Raw genomic sequence first — 18,906 nt, 5'->3', positions numbered from 1 at the left:
TCGTCAGAGCGCTGCGGCCAGCCCCATCCGATCTCCCTCACCTCCACGGTATTCAGCGCCAAAGCAATCAGCAAAGTTCCAGGAAGGGTTGGGGGGGGGGAGAGGTGCTCCGCCGCACCCACCTGCCCGCAGCGTCCCTGCGGTCCGACTCGACCGCCGAATGGGGCCTGTGCGATCTCTGCCACCTCCTCACCTCGACTGTCGTGTCGGACCGCCCACCACTCCTCTGCTACGCTGGCCACGTCCCACTTCCGCTCGGCGGCCCGAAAATCCAGGCCCCGGCTTTCCGCGTGTCAGCAGGCCGCACCACCTCGGGACTCGGACCTCCGTCCAGCAGTCGACTTCAGCCTCCAAATTGCAGTCAGGGCACCGCAGCCGGTTCCGACTGCCAAAAACTCTGGTTAGGGCGTCGTAGGGTCGGGGAGACACAGGATTCTCGCCGGATAACTGATCGGCGGGACGGAGCTCACTTAGGCTGCATCCGCCATGTTCGCCGCCGTAGCCACGCCCCTTCTAGCCCCCGTGTTTTGTTTTAACAGGACTGCGAATCAAAAGCACAATTTTCAACTAAAAGAGCACACATAATATCGGAAAGGTAGGCTAAACGGTTCCTGCCCCCCCCTCCCCTCCCCGCTTTTAGAAGTGCATGCAACTTGGTGTAATACATTTGTAAGTGGACGCCCCATGGCTAAAACGGTTGTTATTATTGTTCTAGGGGTGCATCCACATGGTGGTGCAACACATATGAACACGCCGTTTGGCGGCAGCTGGACAATAGCAAGGTATGCCTATATTCATTAGTAGGCGATATCGCAATAATTTAATCATGAGCCCGTTTGACTCACCAATGCACTCAAACTCTTTTAGATTTTCCTGCCTGGCCACGTGAAGAAACAGTCCGTATGAAATCTATGACGCTTTGAAGCCCTGCTCTTCCCATAAATAAGTCCGGTATGTAGCTATCTATCCTCTCAGCCCACTGACTAAAAAGGAGTTCTTTTTCTAAATCGATGAGTAAAATATTTTCTTTGCATCTTTCAGATACTAAGAATAAAACAGCCCGGATGAGAGACCAGTGACACTGTGCCTGGTCTTGAAACGTGTCGGCCTTTTCTAGGGTGGAATAAATTGTCATCTTTATGATACTAGGACTGGCTGGTCCAGTATTGAACTGTTTATGAGCCATTTATTTGCTTATAATTCCCCCATAAAATTGGTTTCTCTCATTTTTTGATTGTAATGTTTGTTATAATGTTGTTTGTGATGTATTCATAATTTTTTTGTAAATGTTTGATGCAGAAACGTTATTTATTGTGTAAACATTTGGTGTTTTTTATGTGTGTACAAAGTATATATAGGTGTGTAAATATTCAATGTATTGTTTGTTTTCTTTCACAAAGTTTGAGATAATTTGAATAAGATAAAAAATTTACATTGAGTAAGATGTCGAGGGTGGTCATAATAAATTGATTTCTTCCCTCCTAAAAATGTGTGGAGTAATTGTGGTTTGGGCAATTTGTGTTATTGAATTCTATAAAGAGTCTAGCCTTCACCACGTGTTAATGGACCTATCCCCTTTTGTTCTCAGAATTTGAGTCTACAACTGGCACACCTCTGGCTCACATATAAGTCCCTTGCAAAAGGTACCAGTGGTACCAAGGGCCTTGTGACCAGAGAGGGTCTCTAAGGGCTGCAGTATGTATTATGCCACGCTAAGAGACTGATATCGGAAGAACGAGGGATAGGTTGGCCGCTAGATGCGATCACTGACAACTGACCTTCAGTACGCCAGTGAGCGTCCGTTCTGGCCCACACGATTGGGGTGGTCTCCCCCCCCCAAAAAGGTATGTTATATATTTGTGTGATTTACTCAGGGTATGGAACTATCTACATGCACTGGTTCACCATCCCTACGTGAGTAGATAAGGATTATTGGTCCAGATGAAATGCCTTGATCTTTTAGAGAATAACAGGCATGAAACATGTTGACCCTCTATTTCCTTATAAACACTATCTAGTGCTGGCGTGGACCATTACATCCATCTCTCGCCTGAGCCCACACTTTCAACCATAACAAAGGAACCCAGTGATAAAGTAACCTGTTGGGTTCCTTTAATTATTTTTACTGCACATTATCTCCAATCTACTCACACTCATGCACACATTTCACCACCACACCTCACTCTTCACATCGGCAAAAAGAAAAGAACTTTGGCAAAGAGTCCCTTGCGGGTCCCATTGGGCGTTGCAGCGCCGGCCTGAGGAGCTGCCTGATAATGTAGCTTGACCCCCCCTGGTGTGTGTGAAGGCCCTTGCTCTTATGGGAGCATCCCCCACATTGTCTCCTGGTAGACCTTGATTCCTCTACAGGAACCTCTTTTTGACAAGTGAGCTGCAGCGGCACGTATGCTGGACCTCTTCTAGCCCAAGTCCCTCCTTTTTCGTTTAACCCTAAGAGACCCCTTACAAAACCCTGGCATACTGCCATAGCAGCCTGCGTCTTTTGGTGCAGATAAAAGTGAAGAATCGACCTAGCACACATGCCTGTGTGCCAGGCCTATCAGCACTGAAAGAGGTTTAGGTAGGTCACCCATACAGCAGGCCTTACAGCCCTGAGGTAAGGTGCAATATGCCTCATGTGAGGGCATAAGTGCATGAGCAGCTATGCCCATATAGTGTCTAAGTCCATTCTTAGACATTATAAGTGCACAGTGAAGCCGTACTGAGTACATGGGCTGGGAGCTTATCATTACGAGTTCCACACCTCCTTGTTGGTTTCACTGAAACCGAAGATGTTTGGTACTAAACAGCTCAGCTTAATAAACCCAGATTGGATTTAATAAGAAAGGCACTCAGAGGGCATCTCATAGGTGCCCCTCAAATCCTACCTACTCGCTAGTGTGTGTGCCTGACTGGTCCCCACCAGCCTGCTACATCTAGACATGTTTTTGACCCCCCTGCAGTGGGAGCCTTTTGTCCTTGTGGGTCAAAAACAAAGCCTGCTCTGGGTGGAGGTGCTTCACACCTACCCACAAGCAGGGACAGCATAGAAAGGGGGATGAGCCTCAAAGGCTTCCTGTCTTTTGTTATTCTGACCTGGGCCTCTCCAGCTAGTGGAGATGCCCGCCCCCCCTGACCAAGCCCCATTTGCAGGCGGCAAGGTTGGCGGGAAAATTAGTAAGCAAGAGAGGCGAGTCCCCCCTCAGCCAGAGACACCATCAAGGTGCAGTGAGCTGAAGTGACTCCCTCCTTTCAGAATCCTCCATATTGTTTTGGAGGACTGTAGCCAATAGGATTAGGGCTATGCCGCCTCCCCAGAGGGAGTGGACATACAAAGGGTGTAAGTACCCTAAAGGTAAGCAGACGATTGACTACTACCTTCTGACCCTGTAACGCCCCTAAAGTTTGTATTTAGGGGCACCTCTGAGCCTTACTTCTCGGATTACCAACAACCTACGAAGATGAGGACAAAGGCGAGCTGATCCTTGCAAGACAAGAAGCTCCAGCTACTAACTTGGTTCCCTGCCAGCCTGTCTGCGGACTTCGACCGTTGCAAGCTTCCACGACTCGTACCGCCGACCAGTGACCTCCAAAATCCAGGGAGGACTGCCTGCCTTCCATAGACTCCTAATCTCCCATGGACAGGAGACCTGTTCAAAAGAAAACCCGCTTTCAAAGATCAAACCTCTGCTTGCGAAACCGTGAAACTGACTACCTCTGCACCCGAAGCCAATGGCCCGAGTCTAATTGGCCCACGGGTCCAGCAAAGGTTCCCCAGCGATTCAGAGAAAGGGTCCGCTGTGGGCTGACCTCTGCTGGACTCCACATCGACGCCTGCAGCCTCTGATTGACAACCCCCCAACAGCGACCTCCACCGTTAATCTGTTTTCCGACATCAAAGGACACCCCGTCACATGGAGCACATGGACCTTGGGGCGATCAACCGACTGTGTCCCGATGCTCCAACACATCCCAACTTACTTCTGCTGCTGTATGTTTTTAATTTGGCCTCTTGGCCTGAGCCAGCAGCCTTTTTTACGACTTTGAGATTCCCCATTGGTTTTCTCTGGGCGCCCAACACCACATTGGCATTCTGCACCCGGTCACCCCTGTGATGCTGGTGGTGTATGTTTGGTGCTGCTTTCTGGCCCCTCTGTGCTTACCTTAACCCCTGGAGATTGGGTTACCAAACCATGCTACTTACCTGTAAATAGTGCCACTTCGATTGCCCCTCTCTCCATTGGATAACATTGGCACTGAAAACCGAATTTGACCTCTGCACCTGCCGCCCCAGTGCCGCTGGTGGAGCAGTTTTGTCACTTACCTGAACCTGTACTGATTCTTTATCCAGAAACTCAATATTGTAAATCGTTTACTTAACTGCATATTGCTGATTGTGTTTTTCATCCCATAGATTAACTCTGTATTGTTGAAAAATGCAATATCCACTTTTTACATTGAAAAGCATTGATATTGCAAAACGTATTTACATGCAACAAAGTATCTTATATCTATAAAATAAATATACTAAAAGTATTATTTTTTACAAACCATTGGTATTGTATTTAGTCATTGAGTGATTGTATCATTTATTGCCTCTGTGTGTACAATAAATGCTTAGTATTTCCTTCCGATAACCCTATCTGCTCGCCCACTCTACCACAAAAGAGAGCATTAGTGTTATCTACTTAAGCCCCTGGGGATCCACTGGACTCTGTGCACACTATACCTTATTTTGGTATAGCATATACAGGGCCAGCTTCCTACAGAGTCACCAGCCTGAACATTTCTCTCTATGTTGTTAAGTAGAAAAGAAACCTGTGTACTTCCTATGAGCCCCTTTTCACCCATGGACTTATTATCCTTTTGTTTCTGTATGGAGTTTGTACTGTGTTTAACCTCATAATTGTTTTGCAGCAAGTGGTATATTCAGAGGAGTCAGTCTCAGTGTGCAGTCTCTCTTTACAATAGATATATACCATTTGTCTTTTGCTACCAGTGAGTTGTATCTGGCAATGCAGCACCTTCATGGATAAAAGTGATGGTGGAGTGGAGATGTCATTGCTTGGTAGTTTCAAGTAGGGTAGATTACTTGGAGGAGGGTAGGGGGTAGTAGTGTCCTGTTGTGCTAAAGTAGGATTCAGGAGATACGTTTTCCATTCTAGTCACAATGCTTATAAGATGTGGGCTTCTTCCTGGTTTGACATGAGCATGCCTTTGTTGGCCACTTCCATGATACTACTTGGATAGAGATAGATCTCTTCCATCCAATGCAGTATGTAACTGGGTTGGCCAACAGCATACAGATTATATGGCACGCGTGTCAGAGGATTTGTGACATGGGTCCTCGGTACTGGAAACACACCATTTCAGCAGAATGGGGAAAGGTTTATGGCAATTGAGCCGAGTACATTCCACCCTACACAATCTTTCCATCTGCCTTATCAGGTCTGGATTTGAATTAGGCACTTATAAGACTATAGATTCATGCGACTAAACTTGTCCTCCATATCGCTACAACAATAGAACATGCTGCTTTGGGTGTGACACAGTACCTCTATCTGCATCATTTTCCAGGACAGCAATCTTATAGAGGATGAACTGAGTACAAATGTTGTCTGGGTCACACCTCTCAGAATCCTTCACAGCCTCTTTTGCCTGTTTGGAAAATCATCACATAGTTGTTTAAAACATAGGCAATTGCATGGTAAATTAAGTCAATGATATATAAATGTAATACTTTTGTCAGCTATGTTATCATTTATTAATGAATGGATTTATACAGTAATACAAAAACATAGTCCTTTCAAATCTAAATATAACTTTTAGTCTCCCTTTGTGACTGTTCTTCCAAACTATTTTGTCAGATTTTGTTCGCTGCAGGAGACACATTTTTTTCCATTCGAAAATCGCCATTTACGTTTGAGTTGGTAGAGACCATCAAAAGCGAGAAGATAACAAAGTCTACAGTAGAGAACAAATTCACTTGCTTGATAGTAATTATGGTTCTAAAGAATACTCTTTCCTTCCACTAGGACTATTCACCAGTGCCAGATTTGCCAGAGGGAAATCTCAATTCTTTATCACAAAAAATCCCCATAAGTGCGCTAGTATGGTAAACATGACTGGAAATAATTCACATCTAGGTAGAGAGCTACCCCTCATTCTAACCCTCGCAAGATCCAAACGTTGAAACTGGACTATTTCAAGAAAATGCATGGGCACGGTAACAAAATATTCCCAGTGGATGCGAGGAGTGAGATGGCTGTTACTCTCATAGGGGACCATCCACAAATGTGAGGACGCCCAGAGATAAACGTCAGGACATAATCAATGCACTTATCTGGAGGTTTAAATGTTTATGATCTTTGTTGTGTTCTTTTAATGGTCTTATTGTTATGCAATGGTTTTAATTAACTTATGCAATACAGTTACATCTTGGTAGACCTACTGATTTCTGTAGTTTTTAATTTCTTTTTTTACAAGTCTTTCAACATAATGTCAATTACAAATATCCTAAGAGTCGATGTAGTGGTCATCAGAGCCCTACAGAAAATAAAATGTAGCCATCAGAATCACTGTTAGAAAAGATATAGTGTACACCCAAATTGTCCACCTTTTAACAATCACTAGGGAAAGGACAAAAGTTCTAGCATGGTTTGGAAAATCTGTGGTATCCTGCCCCTGCTCAACTTCGTGGTCTGACCTATGGTTTTTACCAGATGCTGTGCCCATCAACTAGTCCACTGGAGCTGCTCTGTGTTTAATGCAAATAAGTGGAGCCAAAACCATTTTAAAAAGAACAAACACAACAAGTAGACCCCATATCCTTCTTAACACAGAAAACGCCATCACCACAATTCCCAGCCTCCAACTCTACAGGAAGTGGCATCACCATATTTTACAACAACTATCAACACGATGTGACGTCACTTCTTTCCTGCCGAAAGCATCTTTAAAAAGAAGAAACCTGTCAAGTGACCTCATTTCTCAGACTCCATTACTACAGAAAGTGACGTCATTGCATCTCCCAGCATACATCATAACAGGAAGTGGCATCACTAGTATCCTGCCAAACCATCTTTGGAAAGAAGAAGGCAGACAAGCAGACCCCATTTCCTAGCATCAAACTCAACAGGAAGTGACATCACTTGTTTCCTACTTGAATCTTCTGGCTTTCTTCCCTACACCAGTCAACGCCTCCAAGCTGCCCACTGTTGAAACATCTCCAGCTAAGGCAAACACAAGCACCGGTATCTCTGCTTGAGACTATGACAGTCAAGAAGGGCCTTGGGACAAAACCACTGTATCCCGTAAATCATCCCCACATAATAAGCCAGGCAAACACACATACTCACATCTCACTCATATGAACAGTAAGAGGCTGTCAATACAGCATTGGGTGCAGCTGTGCCCCACCAGATTTGGAAGAAAGAGGCCAGGTAAAATGACAGCCATGTGTGCTGCTCTCCCACTGCCTGCACTTGCAGTGTAAGTATGAGCAGATACAATACCACACACAGGATATTCGAGATGGGCAACTTCAATATCGCCCAAATCTCACATGCACACTGTGTGTATGTAAGAAAGCAACTAGGATAGGCAGAAACTGCCATAAGAGGCAATGATGCCCTGGTTCAGAGCGAGTAGCGTGCCTTGAGCCATAATGTGTGTTAAGTCCTGGCATCTCTCTTCTCCTTTCACAACAGGCCCCTCCTTTTTCCAACCTCAGCCCCCACTTGCACCTGATGAAGGCGTGAAGCAAGAGGGAAGAAATAGGATGATGCAGAGCCACTATGAGGCAAGAGTGGAAAGGGGGCTTTGGCTGACTGTGCATCTGATTGTGTGAATGTATGGATAGGCTTGAGTGAAGGTGTAGGAGGTGAATTTCGTCCTGCTTGTGTGTGTGTGTGTGTGTGTGTGTGTTTGCCGGTACATGAGTGTGTATGGATGGGCAGGGGTGAGCAGGCTGGGGACTAACAGAGACTTTTCTCACCACTTTCACAGTTTTCCGGCTACCAGTATCATGTACCTCATAAACTCACCAACAAATAAGCAGCACCAAATAAAAAACACGGGAAACAGCCATTACATCACATGCGAATACAACGCGTGCGATTACAATGCGGTCGTTATAACGACTGCGTCGCTGTTACATCGCAGTACATTACAACGCAAGTCGTTACATTGACTTGCTGTAGGGGGCCGCGCTAACCTAACTAATAGTATAATTTAATATTCCAACACCTTCCCTACTGTTACGCACACAGCAGTTGGAATAGTAGGAATAGTAAATTATACTATTCTTAAGTCCAGAGCGCCCCCTACAGCAAGTCTATGTAATGACTTGTGTTGTAATGTTCTACGATGTAACAAGACGGTCGTTGTACAGACCGAGTTGTAATGTAAGGAGCTATATTAAAAAAACACACACTCCTCATGCTCATCAGGGCACACCTTGCGTTCAGCATACCCATGATAGTGCAGACACCACACATTAACTAGATGCCCTCTTCATCACACTAGTATGGATCAAACCCACATCCACATGCATCCAAGATATTGTCTTCAGAATCCAAGAAGCTCACTGCACACACAAGTCAGACCGAGGACTTGCTGTCTTCGACAACTCCACCCAACCATGTTCCTGTAGCAAACAACATTGAAGTCATTTGAGTACACCTGTCACACCCCTCAAGTAATAACCAAAACATCCACCTGTACTAAACAAGGACTTTGAAGAATTCACAGACCTCATCACATATGCCTGTGTGCTGTACAACCATCCAACATTCATCTATTTCAACCTCCCAGAGATTCAACCACCAAGATAATCAAAACTCTGAACATCAAGCAACACATTCTGCCAAGCCTACACGCTGTAAAGGTAACACTCTTGACTTCTTTGTAACCGCTTCAACTTCAAACCAATGCAAAACCGCAGGGTCTCTAGACTGGCTGAAGCAGCAAACCATTCTCTATCCAAGAAGCCATACCAAGGTCAACTGAAAAGAGAAAAAACAAACAGCGCTCTTTCAAAAATCTCCACATGAACTCTTTCCCAGATGAACTCATCAGGTTTTCACACTTCCTATAGCCTAAGTCAGATGCCCCGGCCAAAAATAATTGTGAAATGAAATACAAAGTGGACATCAACACAACTCAAAACACAAGTAGTACCTAGGTGCTCTCAAGTCTTTGCTCTATTTCACTCATTTCAAAATCTACATGCAGACCTTCCATCAACACAGCTAAATACATCCTCTACAAGCCGACCATGAGTAAGACAAGCAACAGAAGTAAAGTGCTCTTCAAGGCAGTTAAGCGTCACTCCACTTCCCAATACGCCTATCCAATTTTCATTAACAAATGTGATACCAACAACCACTTCTTCACTGTGAAGGTCCTCAAACTCAGAACTCACATTGACAATATCAAACAACCGGCTATACTCCCTGGAGTCACCCACCGCTCCATTTCCAAGTGGACCGCCTTTAGTCTCCTCTCATATATGAAACTCACAGATATCTTCATTAGCTATGAAGATGACATTCTATCATCATTCTATATGAAATTACGTCATAGAGATCTGACAACCCTCCTTAGCATCACCAACACCTCCATATTCAAGGAACCTTCACAGATGATCTAAAAAAAACAACAAAAACACATTCTCCTCCTGCTCAAGAAGCCTACCCTGCACCGGGATATTCTAGCCCACTACTGCCCCATCACCCAACTAACTTTCATGTATAAGATCATCAAGAAAACTGTCTTGATTCAATTACAGGATCAAGGGCCAGATGTACGACTGTTTTTCACGATCGCGAACAGGAAATCGGCACGCTTGCAACCGCAAAATTGGTCTGCCCCATGTACAAACCCTATTTTGCGAGTCGGTAACCTATTACCGACTCGCAAAATAGGGTTTGTGACTCACTATTAGGAAGGGGCGTGCCAAGGGCATCCCTTCCTATTAGCGACTTGCACTTCAATGTACAATTGTTTTGCAACCGCAATTACGGTTGCAAAACCCTTGCAGTTTACCACCTACTTCAAGTAGGTGGGGAGCCTCTTGCAGACGGAAAGGGTCACGATGGTCCCTTTATGAATGGATGCGAAATATGTTTTTAAGAGCAAGCAGTGGTCCCACGGACCGCTGCTTGCTCTTAAAAACAAAAAATGAAACAGAAACGTTTCATTTTTCTTTTTTAAATGCAGCTCGTTTTCCTTTAAGGAAAACGGGCTGCATTTTTTTAAAAAACTTGCTCAATTTAAAAGGAGTCACAGACATGGTGGTCTGCTGACCCCAGCAGGCCACCATACCTGGGAGTGCTAGCCATTCCCAATGGGGTAGCAAATTGCACCTGCCTCATGAATATTAGAACATTGGAATGTTAGGAGCTCCATTGAAAACAATGGAGTGCTCTGGGCTTATAATGGCTGGTATAAGCCTGGAGCTCCAACATTCCAATGTTTTTTTGATCACAGCTCTGGCTGTGAACAAAGGCTTCAGGGAGCTTGAGAGGAGTTCAATCCCCTCACGCTCCCAAAAGGCTTTGTCTTTTTTTATTAGAACATTCTGTCCTCTAGTGACAAAATGTTCTAATGGCCTTATAGCCCTTCGTAGATGGGCTATACCGCTATTAAAGTCCCTCTCCCTTGTTAAAGGCCCTCGCCTCCGGCTCGGGGCCTTTAACGCTGGACAGGGCCTTTAATAGCCGGTATAACCCTCTACGGCGGGCTATAAGGCTATATTAATGAACCATGCAATTTTGACCCCATTAGGAATCGCAAACAGTGTCTGGGACACTGTTGTAGATTTAATTTCGTGAGTCGCCAAACAACATAATTTACAACTCGCAAATTGTAAGGGTCATACATCGGGCCCCAGATCAGCAAGAATAACCTTTTTGTGGACTTTTGTAAATAATACATCACTTCTTAAATTGTAAATTGATACTTGTATAGCGCACTACTCACCCGCAAGGGTCTCAAGGCGCTTGTACGAATACCGCTGTGGAACCCATCCTGGCTTTCCCTGTGAGGCGTCCACTCCTGGGCACCCCCAAGGTGGAGGCCAGGCATCCTTAGCGTTGTGGGGGCCGTTGTAGAGATTAAGCAAGCTATTGCCCAGAGTTGCAGAGTGGGACTCCATGATTGGAATAGGCATCAAGACGAGAATTATCAGGTCCGTGGAATTTTGAGCCCAAGACCCGCTGAGGCAGGGAATTGAACCCTGGTCCCGGGCTAGACCTCTGCATCAGGGTCTGCTGCATGGAGTCCCACTCTGCAACTCTGGGCAATAACTTGCGTAATCTCCACAACGCTAAGGATGCCTGGCCTCCACCTTGGGGGTGCCCAGGAGTGGACGCCTCGAAGGGAAAGCCAGGACGGGTTCCACAGCGGTATTCGTACAAGCGCCTTGAGACCCTTGCGGGTGAGTAGTGCGCTATACAGGTATCAATTTACATTTTTTGTTGCACCTGATACATTCCGAAGCCCCGGCGTTGGATTGTATCAGGTGGGTAAACAGCACTTACTTCCCTGACACACTTGGATTCAGGGCCTGTGCACAGGATCCTAGACTGAGAGCTCTTACATTTCCTGAACATTCTTGGTTCGACATTAAGCAACAATTTCTCATCAGTGACTCACTTTTTCGGGTTGGTTCAGATGGAGGAGGCAGGATGCTCGGTTCCTCTGGAGCTTGGCGAGGTTTGGATCAATTTGTCCCGCGGAATAAAAACTGAAAGAATAGTTGTACCACTGAAGCGCCTCACTGAAACTATTTTCCTAAAAATAGAAAAAAACACATATGTATGACTATCGACCAACTAATAGGGTCATCACATGGCAATACGGGGCAGATATATGGGGAACAGGGCAAACGCAACATAGAAAATGACAAGATGATGACTATCTTTATGGTATGATGTTGACAAGTGAATTATTTCTTCTTTTACATAACGCATTACTTTACAGTACCGTATATTGATGAGGAAGTAATGCTGCATGATACACAATGTATGTTGCTAAACCATGACTGCAACGTTCAACAATATCTGTATTGTGTGATGGTGATTATCTTTAATAAAGACAAAAAATGTGTAAAAAATAAATAGAAAAAAACACATGAAAGGAGGTCAATTGTGCTGAACTGAGAGTAACGCTATACATATAACACTTCCAGGTAAGTCATTTGCTGCTCAATATTGCACACACTTTCTTGTGAAGGAGTCAAATGCAACAGTTTGATGATACATAGAACTCAAGAGATTTTAAATCTGTGTAAATTTCAGTGCAATAAACAAGATTTATAACGGCAAACATCCTTTACAACGCAACTTTTACCACGCAGTGCTTTTACATCGCAACTTTTACAACCCAAACCATTACAACGCATTGCGCTGGGGGGCGCTCTAGCATAGGGAATAGATTTAATTTATTATCCAACACCTTCCCTACTATCCACGGGGACTGGAGTTGGAATAGTAAATTAAACTATTCACTATCCAGCATCCCTCAACACTATGCGTTGTAAAAGTTGCGATGTAAAAGCATGAGTGGTAAAAGCATGCATTGTGAAGTCATACATCCTTTATAAAATCACATTTGGGCACAATAAAAAAATTCAACGCCTCGTAGCACCAACAACAAGCATTTACAATGCAATGGTCTCGGCATTATTAAAGGTAGAGCTATTGGCATTGCTCATGACATTTTTTTTCTTTTTTTTTAAAAACATAAATAAATGATATCGTCATTTACAATGGCAATAGGTGAGCATTAGAGAGTAGTAGAGAGTATTCGCGGACACAGAGCCACACACACACACACAGACAGAGCCGTGCACACACACACAGAGCCGCGCACACACACAAAGACAGAGCCATGCACACACACACAGACAGAGCCACGCATACACACACACACAGACAGAGCCACACACACACACAGACAGAGCCACACACACACACAGACAGAGCCACGCACACACACACACACAGACAGAGCCACACACACAGACAGAGCCACGCACACACACACAGACAGAGCCACGCACACACACACACAGACAGAGCCACGCACACACACAAACAGACAGAGCCTCGCACAAACACACAGACAGAGCCACGCACACACACACAGACAGAGCCACGCACACACACACAGACAGAGCCACGCACACACACACAGACAGAGCCACGCACACACACACACAGACAGAGCCACGCACACACAGACAGAGCCACGCGCACACGCAGACAGAGCCACGCACACACAGACAGAGCCACGCATACAGAGGCACAGAAAAACCGGGATGACAAGCAGGGAACAGAGGCACAGAAAAACCGGGGGAACAGAGGCACACAAAAACCGGGGGAACAGAGGCACACAAAAACCGGGGGACAGAGGCACAGAAAAACCGGGATGACAAGCAGGGAACAGAGGCACAGAAAAACCGGGGGAAGAGAGGCACAGAAAATCCAGGATTAACACATATTAGCATTAATAAATACCAGTAGCGCGCGCTGAAACTAAACAAGGAGTGAAAAACGCAAATCGGCCACAGGCGCTTGCCACTGAATATTATAGTGACATCCGGGAATAAAAATACAAATCCGCTACTTTATGGAAGGCGGAAACAGCCAGCACGGGAAGAGGTGAGACTGCCCTGCATATCCTGTACCACACAGCAGCGAGCCCAAGAGCCAGTGGAGTCAGAGGCCCTGAACGTCAGGATTGTTGGCACCACGTCCTGGTGGGCATGGTGCCTTTGAGAGAGAGTCAGGTGCTCCGGGTTGGCACCGATCCCCGGCTGGAGCCCGGCAGCCCCACCCCTCCGCTATTACGACATATTTAAAGGGAGGTGAGCGTCCTGGTACCACCCTGCCCCCGTACAGGGCCCCATGTGACCCACGCTGGTGGCACCATACTGTGCCCCTACACCCAAGTGTCTACATCGCCCCCGCAAGCACTGACTAGAGAGCTTCATGGAAGGAGTAAGACAAAGGCAGTGGGCACACCAGGAGTAAAATGCAGACTAGAGAGCTTCAAGGAAGGAGTAAGACTTGGAGAAGAGCAAGGCATGGACTACAGAGGTACATGAGAGGAGTAAGACAAAGACTAGAGAAATGTATGAGAGGTGTAAGAGACTACAGAGATAGATGAGAGAAATAAGATGCAGACTATAGAGGTGGATGAAAGGAGTAAGAGACAAGAGGTGGATGAGAGGAGTAAGATACATGCTGGAGATGCTAGAGAGATCCAAGAGAGGAGTAAGACTGACCAGAGAGCTGCATGATGACAGTAAGATGAGGACTAGAGAAGTGCATGAGAGGAGTAAAACCCAGACCAGTGAGGTGCATGATAAGATAAAGAATAAGGATATGCATGAGAGGAGTAAGCAAGACAAGACAGTGGTAAAATGCGATCTAGAGAGGAGCATGACAGGAGTATGACGCACATGAGATGTATAAGAGAAAAAGATACGGTTAGAGAGATGAGATGCATGAGAGGAGTAAGACAGACTAGAAAGGTAAAAGTGGAGTAAGACAGAATGAAGAGATGCACAAGAGGAGTAAGAATAAAGAGATGCATGAATCAGAGGAGTAAGACAGAATACAGATGCATGGGAGGAGTAAAACAGGATAAAGCGATGCATGAATGAGAGGATTAAGACAGAATAAAAAGATGCACAAGAAGACAAACAGAATAAAGAACATGCTTGAGTAGTAAGAAAGAATTGAGATGCACGATAGGAATAAGACACAATAGGGATGCATGCGAGGAGTAAGACAGAATAAAGCGATGCATGAATCAGAGGAGTAAGACGGAATACAGCTGGATGAGAGGAGTAAGACAGGATAAAGCGATGCATGAATGAGAGGATTAAGACAGAATAAAGAGATGCATGAGAGGACAAACAGAATAAAGAGCATGCATGAGGAGTAAGACAGAATAGAGATGCATGAGAGGAATAAGACAGAATAAAGAGATGCATAGGAGGAGTAACATGCAATAAAGAGATGCATGAGGAGTAAGATAGAATTGAGATGCATGAGAGGGGTAAGACAGAATAAAGATGCATGAGAGGAGTCAGACGGAATAAAGAGATGCATAAGAGGAGTTAGACGGAATAAAGAGATGCATGAGGAGTAAAACAGAATTGAGATGCATGAGAGGAGTAAGACATAATAAAGAGATGCATGAGAGGAGTAAGACAGAATAAAGATGCATGAGAGGAGTAAGACGGAATAAAGAGATGCACGAGAGGAGTAAGACGGAATAAAGAGATGCATGAGAGGAGACTAGAAAGGTGCAAGAGGAGTAAGATGGAATAAAGAGATGAAGGAGACAAAAGTAAGACGGAATAAGGAGATGTTGGAGACAAGTATGATGAAATAAAAAGAGGTACGAGAGGAGTAAGACGGAATAAAGAGATGCTTTAAATGACTAAGACGGAATAAAGAGATGCAGGAGAGGAGTAAAAGTAAGAGAGAATAAAGAGATGCAGGAGACGAGTAAGATGGAATAAGGAGATGCCAGAGAGGAAAAAGACAGACAGAATAAAGTGATGCATGAGGAGTAAGACAGAATGAAGAGATGCATGAGAGGAATAAGACAGAATAAAGAGATGCAGGAGGCAAGTAAGTGCGACGCAGTCCTCGACCTAAAAACAATACTTACAAAAGCGCAATTTTAGCAGGAATTAGCGTGTATAGACAAGCTTTGTAGCAAGTGCTGAAATGTTTAAAGTGCCATGACAACCTTTGTATTCATGCACATGCTTATATAGAGCGCTTCCATGGGTCAGGCCATGCCCAGCTACAATGCGAACACGGAGGGGGCTTGTGATGTCAGAGTCAACAGACTTCCAACTTTTGGAGCATCTGTGATCCAGTTTTGAGCCATATAATAGAGAGAAAAGTGCAAGATCACTAGAACATTCTTAACACTTGCTGCAGGGAGTATCCTGCCTAGGTAAAGCTCTCCCGCCTCTTATACTGCCGCTGATATAAGTGACACAGAGCGACTGCCACTTTGAACCCGCTCAAGACAGAGGGAGGAGCAATACATTAAAAGCGTGCACTTATTCACTATTTAATGTTCGTGCTTAAAAAACATTGAAAATAGTTTTTTTGCTTTAAACTCTTTTTTTATTGATAGATCGTACAAAGGACACAGCACTCCGTACCCCGGAGGAACTGCCACATACAAATCACAAACTAATCAGCGATCTATATAACTTCTGATGCCAAAAACCCTGAACCCCCACCCACCGCCCCCCCAGCCTCTCCGCCCTCAATGTCTCTTTATTCCTGTGAAAAGAATTACATACATATAGCAGTGTGTATCTGTTCGCCCCCATGTCCCCATCACATCTGCCCTTCTGCGTCTCTAAACAATGCTGGCGGTTCCAGCCAGAGTCCCCTGTAATCTGCCCATCATTTCCATATTTTGTAATGTTTCCTGGGGCAGCCCCTGGCCTCAAAAACTGGTTGCTCTAACCCCATACAAAAATCGAGGCCCATTTTCCACACTACCACCTTGGGAGCCCGGGGGTCTTTCCATGCCTGAGCCACATCCCTCTTTGCGACTGCAAGACCCAGCAGGAGTAAGTGTCGCTTATATATATTACCACCAACGCCTTCAAGGACGTGAAGAAGCCCTAGTTTGGGGGTGCGAGGGAGGTCCCAGCCCAACACCTCAGACAAGCAGTCCCACACCCCAGTCCAAAAACTTGTCAAACTACCACAACCCAACACCGTATGTAGGAAAGTGCCCACTTCTTGCCCACACCTCAAGCATACTGGGGACTCAATCAACTCAGCCCGCCACAATCTCTGCCTGGTGTAATAGGCCCTGTGCAGATATTTAAACTGGATGAATCTCAGACGCACTGCTATTGCCGCTCCTCTTGGGGACTCGAGGGCTTCTCTCCAGTCTTCCTCCTCTAGCTCCCGCACATCCTTTACCCAGGAGTCCCGCAGAGTCTGGAGAGAGGATGAGCAATGCGTGACTAGTGTTTGGTAGATTCTGGATATTTTCTTCTCCTCCAGGTCTCCCATGAACACCTTCGCCTCTATCGGACTAAATTCAAGCAAGGAGTCCAGTCCCTCCAATGCGGGCGCAAGGGCATAACGGAACTGTAGGTATTTAAAAAACTGCGTTCGGGGCATACAAAATTCTTCACTGAGCTCCTGAAAGGACTTAAGTGACGTGCCCTTCAGAACGTGTCCTAGTGTGGAGATTCCTATAGAATCCCAGCCTCGGAAGCCCCGCAGCGATGTCAGCGCCGGCAGCCGCCCATTATGCCAGAGTGGGGTCTCCCCCGTAAGGCTACCACACCATCCCATGCGCCGTAGCGACTGTCGCCAGATCTGAAAGACCACTTGAGAAGCCCTGGGCAGCGCCTTCCTCAACCGTGCCGAGTATAAAATAGTGTGTAGCTTCTCAGGGTGCATTAGATATCGCTCAAGTTCATAGGCTGGGTCTCCCCTGTCCCCATACCACCATTCATTCAGGACCAGAAGGTGGGACGCCTGATAATAGGACAGAATGTCCGATGTCGCCAGTCCCCCGCAGTATGTGGACAAAAAGCAGGTGTGCAAGGCCACTCGCACCGCCCCTCCTGCCCACAGGAACTGCCCCAGAGCCGAATTTACTTGCCTGAACTGAGGTTCCGTTGCGATCCGAACCCGTGTTTTCGGTATCGTAGTACTGACACGATTTTGGTACCAGTGAACCGTAAATGATCCCTTTAGTATGTGGCAGTGTTTTCGCTGTGCTACAAGCATGGATTCACTGAGAAACAGGGCATTCTGTTGATAACACACGGCATCCACTTTAGATACGGCGTCCAACTTGTTTCTTGCCCTCACATAGTCAATGGACGGACGTTGAACCCGGCTGAATCACCTTGTTAGGGACACGTAGGCCTTAGTTCAAGAAAGCTGATGCTGCGTGACTTGGCAGAAGCTGCCTCCCTTTTAGTGAGGCCAGTCCTGCTATACTGGTTCTCGTGTTCGTTGGCCTGATTACGATTAGGAGGCCGAAGACCGTGGCCGTGCCCGTTTTATGACCCTCAAGCATTTCTTATCCTGCCCTTCTATCTTCTACACCTGGCTCTGCTCCTTTCCTTCTGGGCTTTTACTATGGGGAGGAAACATTTTTTACGATGAGGCGGATCGATCTATGAATAGAAAACTGACATGAAGACTTGATCGAATACTGGAAACTTGCAAATAATTATCGTTTGGTATATGTTTATTGTTTGTTTGGGATACTGGGCTAGGCATGAAAGATATTTTAACAATGTTGCCTAAAGTCATTTTTCATGTATATAAGGAGCGACCCACTTTGTACAACTCGAACAGTCTCCTAGAATCTGCCTTTGTGTGGTTCCTGTGACTTCTGTATCCCTGCAGTAAATAAACCTTGGTCTCTAACGCCACCATCGAGAAGCCCGTGTCTCTGTTTATTTGTGCACCGAGACAGGAAGGAACTCAGGGGTCTTTGGGTGTGTTTCCCTGACACCTCTAGACATTAGGAAAAATAGTCCAGAACCTCATTTGGCGCCCAACGTCGGGGCGACGTCAACTGGTACCGGTCCAAAGCCTGAAGATTTCGAGGAGCTTTGTGTGAGATTCCGGAGGGAGGTACCCCGCTTCATCGATCCCTGCATGTCGTAAAAGTGGCCCGACGATCTCTTCCACGAGGGTTCCCGTTCCCAGACGGCTACAGAGGACCGCTGCCCTGACTGTCGCCCTGTCTTTGACCTGAGGTGCAGACCTTAGTACGGCGAGACGTAGACGGGTTCTCCTTGGTGACGTCTTCGACATTTCAGTTAAGTAGTAAGTGGGTTACACCCAGTTTGGTTGCTCTTGGTTGCTCTTGTAA

At 45.8% G+C, this 18,906-nt stretch overlaps 1 protein-coding gene across 1 annotated transcript in view; it reads right to left on the bottom strand.

Annotated features, from left to right (window-relative positions):
• The window catches only part of TEX11 (testis expressed 11), a 1,326,855-nt gene that overhangs the window by 583,156 nt on the left and 724,793 nt on the right, over positions 1–18,906 (bottom strand). Inside the window, exons 16-17 of the mRNA XM_086918299.1 lie at positions 11,659–11,796; positions 5,556–5,658 (exon numbers count right to left, since the gene is read on the bottom strand). Coding sequence (XP_086774425.1) covers positions 5,556–5,658; positions 11,659–11,796 — 241 coding nt within the window. The remainder of the gene's footprint in view (positions 1–5,555; positions 5,659–11,658; positions 11,797–18,906) is intronic.

This window comes from Lissotriton vulgaris, chromosome 4_1 (assembly GCF_964263255.1).
Source record: "Lissotriton vulgaris chromosome 4_1, aLisVul1.2, whole genome shotgun sequence".
Taxonomy (NCBI): Eukaryota; Metazoa; Chordata; class Amphibia; order Caudata; family Salamandridae; genus Lissotriton; species Lissotriton vulgaris.
Note: the sequence above shows the minus strand (reverse complement) of the source record. Positions and strands in the feature narration are given on the sequence as shown.